Source organism: Rhinopithecus bieti, unplaced genomic scaffold (genome assembly GCF_001698545.2).
Source record: "Rhinopithecus bieti isolate Rb0 unplaced genomic scaffold, ASM169854v2 scaffold_10354, whole genome shotgun sequence".
NCBI classification, from domain to species: domain Eukaryota; kingdom Metazoa; phylum Chordata; class Mammalia; order Primates; family Cercopithecidae; genus Rhinopithecus; species Rhinopithecus bieti.
In genome coordinates this window covers 603,799-615,912 of record NW_016806491.1, presented here as the reverse complement: position 1 = coordinate 615,912, position 12,114 = coordinate 603,799, and the positions used below count along the sequence as shown (strand labels likewise).

At 44.1% G+C, this 12,114-nt stretch overlaps 1 protein-coding gene and 1 pseudogene across 1 annotated transcript in view; one reads left to right on the top strand and one right to left on the bottom strand.

The window, feature by feature from the left end:
* Positions 1-12,114, bottom strand: part of MDN1 (midasin AAA ATPase 1) — a 196,929-nt gene that overhangs the window by 162,871 nt on the left and 21,944 nt on the right. The window contains 5 exon segments of the mRNA XM_017876823.1: positions 4,075-4,206; positions 4,450-4,692; positions 8,349-8,541; positions 8,687-8,794; positions 9,141-9,365. Of these exon segments, the coding sequence (XP_017732312.1) occupies positions 4,075-4,206; positions 4,450-4,692; positions 8,349-8,541; positions 8,687-8,794; positions 9,141-9,365 (901 nt within the window).
* LOC108532640 (mitochondrial import inner membrane translocase subunit TIM14 pseudogene) overlaps positions 11,212-12,114 on the top strand; it is a 5,353-nt pseudogene continuing 4,450 nt past the window's right edge.

Here is a 12,114-nt window from a genome sequence, read left to right as displayed (position 1 = left end):
TTTTTTTTTTTTTTTTTTTTTTTTTTTTGAGGCGGAGTCTCGCTTTGTCGCCGGGACTGGAGTGCAGTTGCCAGATCTCAGCTCACTGCAAGCTCCGCCTCCCGGGTTTACGCCATTCTCCTGCCTCAGCCTCCCGAGTAGCTGGGACTACAGGCGCCCGCCACCTCGCCCGGCTAGTTTTTGTATTTTTTAGTAGAGACGGGGTTTCACCGTGTTAGCCAGGATGGTCTCGATCTCCTGACCTCGTGATCCGCCCGTCTCGGCCTCCCAAAGTGCTGGGATTACAGGCTTGAGCCACCGCGCCCGGCCGAGATTTTTTTAAGAATGTGGACTAGCCCACTTTGCAGACACTGCCACTCCTGGAGCCCCCTGCCACTGGACACAGTCAACCCCACTATGTTCTTCAACATCACCATGAGGATGAGCCCTTGGGCCACATTTCCTTTGAGCTGTTTGCAGACAAGTTTTGAAAGACAGCAAGAACTTTCATGCTAAGCAATGGAGAGAAAGGATTTGGTTATAAGGGTTCCTGCTTTCACAGAATTATTCCAGGGTTTAAGTGTCAGGGTGGTGATGTCACACCCCCTAATGGCACCTGCATCAAGTCCATCTACAGGGAAAAATTTCATTATAAGAACTTCATCCTGAAGCATAAAGACCCTGGCATCTTGTCCATGGCAAATGCTGGAACCTATACAAATGGTTCCCAGTTTTTCATCTGTAGAGTCAAGACTGTGTGGTTGGATAGTAAGCATTTGGTCTTTAGCAAGGTGAAAGAAGGTATGAATATTGTGGAGGCCATGGAGCGTTCTGGGTCCAGGAATAGCAAGACCAACAAGAAGATCACCACTGCTGACTGGGACAACTCTAATAAATTTAACCTGTGGGGCCAGGTGCGGTGGCTCACACCTGTAATGCCAGCACTTTGGGAGGGTGAGGTGGGCAGATCACCTGGGGTAAGGCATTCAAGACCAGCCTGGCCAACATGGTGAAACCCCATCTCTACTAAAAATACAAAAATTAGCTGGGTGTGGCAGCACACACCTGTAGTCCCAGCTACTTGGGAGGCTGAAGCCTGAGCCCGGGAGGCAGAGGCTGTGGTGAGCTGAGATCGCGCCACTGCACTCCAACGAGATTCCATCTCAAAAAAAAAAAATTGTGTCGTCTCTTACCCATTCCTTCTACAGCCTACAAGAGCACCCTCCACTCCATTTGCTTGCAGTAGGCTATAATCTTTGTGCTCTCACTGCAGTTCTCTGGGTTCCATATTTTCTTATTCCCCTCTACATCTCATTGGATAGCAGAGTTAAGTTTATAGTTATGAAATAAAAACTAAATAACAACAACAACAAAAAAAAAACAAAGTGTAGACTAGACATATGGATCCAGGAGTTGTGAGTTTATAGAAGTTTCAAAAGAAAAGAAAAAAAAAGTGAGAAGAGCAGAGAGGCAAATAAGAGGGTTCTAAAATATCAGACATAATATTTTAAGCATCATTATTTTATACATGGCTAGGAGCTGAAAGAGAAGCCCAAAATAATATAAAAGCAATTCCAACGTACTCCAAAACTTGCATTTAAAGAAAATTACCCTGAATGAGGTCTGTAAAAGCTACTTTAAAATGATAATGGGTCACCTATGAGCTGAGAAGTTCTGGAAAAAACAAAACAGTAAGAGCATCTGAAAAATCTGCACAATGTGCACAGACATTCATAAACCTATTGACAGCCTGACACAGTGGCTCATGCCTGTAATCCCAGCACTCTGAGAGGCAGAGGCAGCAGATCACTTGAGGTGAGGAGATGGAAACCAGCCTGGCCAACATGGTGAAATCCCATCGCTACAAAAAAAACACACAAATTAGCCAGGTGTGAAGGTGTGTGCCTATAATCCCAGCTACTTGGGAGGCTGGGGCACGAGAATCACTTGAACCCAGGACACGGAGGTTACAATGAGCCAAGGTCACACCACTGCATTCCAACCTGGGTGACAGAGGGAGACACTGTCTCAAAAGACAAAAATAAAAATTGGACAAGCATGGTGGCTCACGCCTGTAATCCTAGCACTTTAAGAGGCCAAGGCAGGCAGATCACTTGGGGTCAGGAATTTTGAGACCCGCCGGGCCAACAAGGTGAAACCTCATCTCTACTAAAAGAAATACCGGGCATGGTGGCACACATTGTAATTCCAGCTACTGGGGAGGTTGAGGCGGGAGGATTGCTTGAAACCAAGAGGCAGAGGTTGCAGTAAGCCAAGATTGCACCACTGCACTCCAGGCTGGGCGAGAAGAGCAAGACTCTGTCCAAAAAGAATAATAATAATTAAAATAATAATAAAATAAAATAAGTAAACCAGTGACTTCCCAGATAACCTGGTATCTGAAAAAAACTGCCCAAGACGAAGGGCACTAAAAGGAAAAAAACTCAACAAATATTTTCAACTGCCCTGTAGTTTACATCTCAGTTTTATTTTTAAGTCTCATTGGTAGGAGTTAGCCTTGGCTCTGGGCTTCTTAAAACTGAGTTTCCGGCCCTGTAGAAGTGAACATTAAGACACCAGAACACAGTGATCAAACTGTGAGGCCCTATCTAGGCCAATATCCCCAGAACACCTTTGCTTCATTATACTCTAAAACACTGATATAACATACACACTTATTTTCAGCTATTCCTTCCCCTTCATCTCTCCCTAAACACACACACACACACACACACACTCTCTCTCTCTCTCTCTCTCTCTCTCTCTCTCTCTCGTTCTCTCATATCCAAGACAGAAAAGTCTATACACAATTCATTTGAGCGGGTTCACCTTAAAAGAAAATTAAAACTGGCCAGGCGCGGTGGCTCACACCTGTAATCCCAGCACTTTGGGAGGCCGAGGCGGGCCGATTACCTGAAGTCAGGAGTTCATGACCGGCCTGGCCAACATGGTGAAACCCCGTCTCTACTAAAAATACAAAAATTAGCTGGCCATGGAGGAACATGCATGTAATCCCAGCTACTTGGGAGGCTGAGGCAGAATTGTTTGAGCCCGGAAGACAGAGGTTGCAGTGAGCCGAGATCGTGCTACTGCACTCCAGCCTGGCCAACAGAGCAAGACTCTGTCTCACATTAAAAAGAAAAAGAAAAAAGAAAATTAAAACTGCCGGGCGTGGTGGCTCACACCTGTAATCCCAGCACTTTGGGAGGCCGAGACGGGTGGATCATGAGGTCAGGAGATCGAGACCATCCTGGCTAACACGGTGAAACCCCGTCTCTACTAAAATACAAAATTAGCCGGGTGCAGTGGCAGGCGCCTGTAGTCCCAGCTACATGGGAGGCTGAGGCAGGAGAATGGCGTGAACCCGGGAGGCGGAGCTTGCAGTGAGTGGAGATCGCGCCACTGCACTTCAGCCTGGGCGACAGAGCGAGACTCCGTCTCAAAAAAAAAAAAAAGAAAAGAAACGTAAAACCAATCTCAGGAAAAATGTGTCCAAAGGAAGAATATTTCATCCTGCAATACATTTTTTGTCACTTTTCAGAATACAGAGGCCTCATGGATTGTCTCAATGGCTAATTTCATACATATAGAAGTGGTCTTCTTACAAACCAAAAAATACATCCAGCATATTTTTCTTAATGAAACAAAGGCAAGCACAGTCTTATTACATCATCTCCTCCTTCACTTGTCCTCAGCCCACTGCTCTGCATTACCACAGCTAAGAAGCAGGATCTGAAAAGTTCTCAATGTACCTGTAACATGGCTGAGATGTTCCAAACCAGAACTATTCTTAGAAAAAATTGATCTCATATTCAATTAGAGGAGGAAAATACTACTGTGAAACTGGTCACATATTTAACTACTATAGGAAACAGCACAACCAAAATTTTATAGATTCTCTATCAAAAAAGAAACCAGTCAAGTAATTCAGGACCACAAATCAGATCAGGTAAGTAACCATGAAGCACCTGCAACATAGTATGTCTAATCAAATACATTTCTGTTTAAATCATCAACCAGAATCACTATTAACAAAATGCTTTTCCAAGACAGGAAAATACATTAAGGGACAATGAATTTCCTGAGACGACATACCACGTCTAAAGGGGCATAGTCAATATCCTCCAGAAGGATCCAGTGGCCCATTGTGGCTGCCTGTGTCAGGGTGCCAGGCTGCCACACAAACTCTCCAGGAACATCTGTGCAACGATACATCCCCAAAAGCATCTGCAGAAAGAAGATAAAGTAATTACTGAAAAACCATACCCGTAGTGGCAATGCTACACCCTATGATTAACTGTTAATATTCTATATGTAAGTATAAGTAGGCACTTGAGGTTTACATAGGTTGGCCCCAACAGTTATAAGCAAGACCAATAACTATTCTTATATTCCCTTAGCAAACGCAATATTTTAATGCAAATATTTACAAGCATGACAAGCCACCAAAACTTAACATTTCCTTATTACCTTACTGTCAGTCTGATCTCCAAGCTGGACTTTGAGAAGCTGAGGAGGCTTCGTTCTACCTGTCATTGCAGCTAAATATTCAACTAAGGAAGTTTTGCCGCATCCTATTGGTCCTTCCAACAACACAGCATTCTGAGAAGCAACCGCCATAGCCAGGGTCTGCAGATTTTTGCAGACAGACTCAACCAGCACATAAGACCTAAGTGCCAGCTCCTGTTCACGTGAAGAACTCCTATTACCACCCTAAAGAGGCAAGACAAAAGCCATGTCAAGAAGAGTTCTTCCCCCAAGGAACACAAGTTAATTTCTACCGTAAGCCTTCTACTAACCTTACACAAACCTCTGTAAGCAAATTAGTAGTACCAAAACTATAAAAACAAGAGGTATGTCATCTAAAGATCTCTTCGGCATGGTGGCCCATGCCCAGTCTCAGCTACTGGAAGTGCTGAGGTGGCAGTATCATTTCATGCCAGGAGTTCAAGGATAGTAAGCCATGATCACACCACTGCACTCCAGCCTGGGTGACACAAAGAGACCCCGACTCTAAAAATAAACAAATTTTTATTTTTAAAAATAAAGCAAGGGGCCAGGTGTAGTAGCTCATGCCTATAATCCCAGTACTCTGTGAAGCCAAGGCAAGTGGATCACTTAAAGTCAGGAGTTCGAGATCAGCCTGGCCAACGTGGTGAAACCCGGTCTCTACTAAAAATGCAAAAACATTAGCTGGACGTGGTGGCATATGCCTGTAATCCCAGCTACTCGGGAAGCTGAGGCTGGAGAATCACTTGAACCCAGAAGGCGGAGGCTGCAGTGGGCCAAGATCGTGCCACTGCACTCCAGCTGGGCAACAAAAGCGAAACTCAGTCTCAAATAAATAAATAAATAAATAAAAATTAAAATAAAGCAAGGATCTGATTTTTTTTTTTCCCTTTCCATTTTACTGGGGGTAAGGGATGCCGTGGGAAGTAGGGAAGCAGAATTTGTTGGCAAATGTAAGAAAGTCTTCCAAAGTTTAAGTAGCCAAAAAAGCTGATGCACAAAGGTGGGGAAGTGCAAACCACATCTATTACTGTTGGATTTTTCTTTTCTTTCTTTCTCCATATTCTAGGATTTCCCATCTGAGATCACAAATACATTTAGGAGACAATCAGGGAAATATAGACACTGAGAGGATATCTTATAATTTTTCTTTTTTTTTAGGTATAATAACAGTACCAGGGTTATTTTTTAAGTTTGTTTCCTTTAGAGAGAGAAATATATATATCTCTATGTATCTCTCTCTCTCTCTCTCTATATATATATATATTCAGTATATAACTGAAATATTTTCATATAAAATAGTATGATGCCTGGTATTTGCTTCTAAGTAATATAATGTGAGGAAGTCATGCAGAAATATAAACGAAAGGTAACTGATAATCATTGAATACCCAGGTCCATCAGGTCCATGGGTATTCACTACACCATTCTTTCTACTTTGGAATATGTGTGACATTTTCTGTAACAAAAAGTAAAAAAGAATATTAAAATGCACCCAGTAAGTTTAATGAGAAAGAATTTCAGCTCTGCAAGACAAAAACATTCTCAGTCAGATGTGGTGGCTGGCTTATACCTGTAATTCCAGCACTTTGGGAGGCTGAGGAGGGAGGATGGCTTGAGACTAGGAGTTCAAGACTAGCCTGGACAACATAGTGAGACTGTCGCTACAAAAAATTTAAAAATTAGCCAGGCATGCTGGCACACACTCAGGAGGCTGAGGTGGGAGGACCCCTTGAGCCTAGGAGTTTGAAGTTAGAGTGAGTTACAATCACAGCACTGCACTCCAGCCTGGGCAACACAGTGAGACCCCATCTCAAAAAACTAAAAAATTTTTCTAGAGACTGGTTAAATAACAATGTGGGCCAGGCGCGGTGGCTCAAGCCTGTTATCCCAGCACTTTAGGAGACCGAGACAGGAGGATCACGAGGTCAGGAGATCGAGACCATCCTGGCTAACAGGGTGAAACCCCATCTCTACTAAAAAAAATACAAAAAAACTAGCCGGGCAAGATGGCGGGCGCCTGTAGTCCCAGCTACTCGGGAGGCTGAGGCAGGAGAATGGCATGAACCCGGGAGGCGGAGCTTGCAGTGAGCTGAGATCTGGCCACTGCGCTCCAGCCAGGGAGACAGAGCCAGACTCCGTCTCAAAAAAAAAAAAACAAAACAAAACAAAAGCAAAACAATGTGAACTAATGTGTAAAGTTAAAATGTTAACATGGTAAATGTATCAAAATTTTATATTTTTTAAATAATAACAATGCATCCAATATACATGGGGGAAAAGGGGAATGATTTATAACTTTTAAGGGGTAGTAAGTTCTCAAATATGGCTGGTTACCTAAAAACACGTGAGGACTAAAAGAAATTCAGAGCTAGAAGCTCTTGAACTTTCCTCAGGGCTGTCCCTCTCAAAAATTTAGCAGGCAGGCGCAACTCTACCCTGCACTTCGGCCCCAGCGTCCCCAGTGCTAACCAGCAGCAGGGCCATTCTAACCAGAATCCTTCCCTATGTTAAAATCCTAATGCCCTAAACATAATCTAGGTTGGGATACTGGTTACAGGATACGTGGGATATTGGTTACGATAAAGAGGGAGGGAGTGGGGAAGGGGACAGGTCTTCATAACTAGAAAAAAACACAAAGAGCTTTGGAAGTACTGGGTGTTTGGTGTTATTTATATGAAGTTTATGAATAATCACTGACTACACTTATGACAATGTGCATTTTCCTATATGTATATTACACTCAATTTTTTTAATACTACTGACCAGAACCCAACTGATGGTTCAAGAAATGACCCAGAACTTATTCCAAGAAGAAAAGTGGGTGGGCTGGGCACACCTGTAATCTCAGCACTTTGGCAGTCTGAGGCAGGTGGATCACCAGGTCAGGCGCTCAAGACCAGGCTGGCCAACAGAGTGAAATTCCGTCTCAACTAAAAATACAAAAAATTAGCCAGGCGTGGTGGGGGGCACCTGTAATCCCAGCTACTCGGGAGGCTGAGGCAGAAGAATCACTTGAACCTGGGAGGTGGAGGTTGCACTGAGCCGAGGTTATGCCACTGCACTTGCACTCCAGCCTGACCATCAGACAAAGTGACAACTGACTGAAGACTGCTATGGAAAAAAGAGACTGGTACCCAATAGTGCCAGATTTATGATCTATAAGCCTGTTCAAGTATGGTCTCTGGTCTCAAGCCATTCGTGGAAAGAAGCTTGCTGCATATGGCAGAGAGGACGTTCACTAGCTACCGGACTCTCACACAATGAGATAGTTCTGAAAGAAGAGGCTGCTGGGAGTTATCCCTAGACCTAGGCCTGTCTTTGCCACAGAACAGTCCAAAGGTCTCCAGCAAGTAATTCTGCCTTTGAATTACATCAACATAGGATCCTAACATGTGCTACAGAACTTCACAGTTTTTGCAGTAAGCAAACAAGAAAATATATGGATGAGCTCTGCTCAAGTGAAAGGCATCACATAGGCACCATTAGTTTCTAACGTCATATTAAACAGGGACAGGCTGGGTGCAGTGGCTCATGCCTGTAATCCCAACACTTTGGGAGGCTGAGGTGGCACGATCCCTTGAGGCCAGGAGTTCCAGAGTGGCACAGACAACATAGTGAGACCCCATTTCTATAATTTAAAAAATTAACAAAAAATAAAAACAAGAACAGTGGGAATATCAGGGGAAAAGCCCAAGATTAATTTCTTTTTAATTTCTCCCTGAATACTTCCAAAAATGGAGTAGCAATTTAACAAATTAATTTATTTCACACCTGGTACATAGAGCCCAGCCAAAGACAGAGCACACTCAGTGTTTAGTAGGGGGAAGGGGACACACCCTCTACTGATACCAACATACCAGCTCTCCAGGGGCTGGCGGCTGCCCAGGCAGTACCACACCACAAACAGCTGTCACCCTAGGGGAGAGGTCAGACGAAACAAGGTGTCCCTGTAAGTACTGCAGCTCCTTCTCCTTACACCAGAGGGAGGCTTCTGGATTGGCCAAAACCAAGGCCTTCTCCAAATCCTGCAACTGGGCCTCTTCTAACAACCTAAGAGAAAGGAGAGTCTCGTCAATTACCTTATCACTAAGAAGTGCGATAGCAAGACCTGCAGTCACCTCTGGCCTGTCGCCCCAAGAAAAAATAAAAAATAAAGAAACGCTATAGCCAGACCTCCACGAAGGTTCCCGCTTACCTCAACCTGAAATGGATCAATTCATCACTATTAAATATCTTCTTAAGAAATGATAACTTGTGCTCTTCATTCATACAGGTGACCAAAGCAAGACAATTGGCTGTATACCTAGGGAAAAAGAAAGTATGTAAAGTCAGTTTTTCTACAGTTAATTACAAAGAATAAATAAAATTCACTAGCCAACTGAACACTAGAAAAGGAAATCTCAATTATTACTACACAATTAAGAACAGAAAACACAAATCAGGCACAATGGATTTACTTGATGGAACATGAAAAAGGTGAGACTCCATTCATATCATCTCATTTTCCTCTGCAATGACACATGATTAAAGAAAGGAAGTAAAACTCCAAAAGCCACAAGAACAAAATTAACAAAGTTTAAATGGTTTCCTTTCCCTCGAGACACACACAACTCCACACACCAGAAGTGCAAAAAAAACCAGCTACGCACCAGCGAACCAAGGTGTCATGGCTTCTGAGGAGAGGGACACACACACTCCAGTCCCAGAGCTCCCGGAACACAGACTGCTCCTGCTGCAGAAACTTGTAGGCTGCTTCCATTAGGTCCCGAAGCTTCATCCTCCTACGTCCATAGCGGACTGGATTAGCATCTGAACTCTCCAGGAATAGTCTTTGAAAGACTGGGGATGTGTCCTTGAAATACCTCAGGGCAAACCTTCAAACACAAAGAATACAGACATCCCCAACTTAACAATGGTTGGACGTAATTTTTCTGCTTTGTAATAGGTTTATCAGAGTATTAAATGCATTTTCAACTTAAGCTATTTTCAACAAGGAGTATCTATATTTTCACTGATTGGTGGGAATATCACAGAACACATCTCTCTACTCTGACCAAAAAACAGAACAGAACTCCCTAAGGTCTGAGAACGTAGGGGAGTGAATGCTGAAGCTACCTAGTCCTGAAATTGTATCCTGTTCAATTTCAGGAACTAGGACAACAGCATGAGATAATTCGGACTAAGAGGATACAAAAATCTAAAGTAATTACCTACCAAAGTAGGAGGTACTTAAAAGTAAGTGTTTACAACGGAAAAGGCACTCATTTCCAACAAACATTTATTCAGTTCTATGAGCCAGATACTGTATTAACAACTGGGATTCAAAACCAAAGGGATACTTTTCTTGAGGAGTTGCTGCCTAGTAAGGAAGACAGCCACTTTTAGAAACACTAAGAGAAATACACACACAAGAGTCAACTGAATCTGGGGAGAATCAAGAAGAGATGCTTAAGTTACACCTTAATGAATGAAGAGGACAAGCCTGGGCAACATAGTGAGACCTCATTCCTATGAAATATAAAAAAAAATTAGCGGGGTATGGTGGAGCCTGAAGCTTATTCAGGAGCCTGAAGCTGGAAGATAATTTGCCAGGTTCAAGGTTACAATGAACTATGAAGGTGCCACTGCATTCCAGCCTGGATAACAGAGCAAGACCTTGTCTCAAAATAAGTAAATGAACTGCAAACCCTTTGCTAGATTAATTAAGATAAAAAAGATTTGAATGAACTAAAATCAGAAATAAAAGACGGGACTGGGTATGGTGGCTCACACCTGTAATTCCAGTACTTTGGGAGGCTGAGGTGGGTGGATCACCTGAGGTCAGGAGTTCTAGACAGCTGGACCAATATGGTGAAACCCTGTCTCTACTAAAAACACAAAATTAGCCAGGCGTGGTAGTAGCGCATGCCTGTAATCCCAGCTATTCGGGACGTTGAGGCAGGAGAATCGCTTGAACCCGGGAAGTGGAGATTGCAGTGAGGTGAGATCACGCCACTGCACTCAGGCCTGGGCGACACAAGAGGGGACATTACATTATATAACCAATGCCATGGAAATAAAAAATATTATTAAAACTTTGAACAAGGCCAGGCACAATGGCTCACACCTGAAATCCCAGCACTTTGGGAGGCTGAGGTGGGAGGATCACTTTAGGTAAGGAGTTCAAGACCAGCCTGACCGACATGGAGAAACCCCGTGTCTACTAAAAATACAAAATTAGCCAGGCGTGGTGACACAAGCCTGTAATCCCAGCTACTCGGGAGGCTGAGGTAAAAGAATCGCTTCAACCTGGGAGGCGAAGGTTGCGATGAGCTGAGATAGCACCATTGCACTCCAGCATGGGCAATGAGAGTGAAACTTCATCTCAACAACAACAAAAATCATTTCTGGTCGGGCGAGGTGGCTCACGCCTGTAATCTCAGCACTTTGGGAGGCCAAGGCAGGCGGATCACAAGGTCAAGAGATCAAGACCATCCTGGCCAATGTGGTGAAACCCTGTCTCTACTAAAAATACAAAAATTAGCTGGGTGTGGTGGCACACGCCTGTAGTCCTAGCTAACTGGGAGGCTGAGGCAGGAGAATCGCTTGAACCCGGGAGGGAGTCAGAGGTTGCAGTGAGCCAAGATCACGCCACTACACTCCAGCCTGGTGACAGAGTGAGACTCCACCTTAAAAAAAAAAAAAATTATATCTTAAAAAATTGTGTACAAATGTTCAAAAATGGACTGTGGTCGGTGGCTGTGTTGCTCCCTGATAAAGGTACGTGGTTGTTGGCTGCAACCTCTGGGCTGGGATGATTCACATTCCTAGCGGAGGCAGGGGAACCCAGCTGGAGCTGTGGCCAGTACAGTAGTAGCAGCTGGACTGATTTGCTGCCATGGGATTCACAGGCCATTATGTTTTGCAAGCCATGAAGCATATGGAACCTCAAGTAAAACAAGTTTTTCAACGTCTACCAAAATCTGCCTTCAGTGGTGGCTATTACAGAGGTGGGTTTGAAATAAAAATGACAAAACAGAAGGCAGCATCAATACTAGGTCTAAGGCCTACTGCCAATAAAGGGGAAGTATGAGATGCTCATTAATGAATGATGCTCTTAAACAATCCAAGTAAAAGAGGATCTCCCTACACAGCAGGCAAAAGCAGAGAAGCTAAAGATTTACTAGAAAGTCGGCCGGGCATGGTGGCTCACGCCTGTAATCCCAGCACTTTGGGAGGCTGAGGCGGGTGGATCATGAGGTCAGGAGCTCAAGACCATCCTGGCTAACATGGTGAAACCCCGTCTCTACTAAAAATAAAAATAAAAAATTAGCTGGGTGTGATGGCAGGCGCCTGTAGTCCCAGCTACTCAGGAGACTGAGCAGGAGAATGACATGAACCCAGGAGGCAGAGCTTGCAGTGAGCCAAGATAGCACCACTGTACTCCAGCCTGGGCGACAGAGCGAGACTCCATCTCAAAAAAAAAAAGGGGGGGGGGCTGGGCGCGGTGGCTCAAGCCTGTAATCCCAGCACATTGGGAAGCCGAGACGGGTGGATCACGAGGTCAGGAGATCGAGACCATCCTGGCTAACACAGTGAAACCCCGTCTCTACTAAAAAATACAAAAAACTAGCCGGGCGAGGT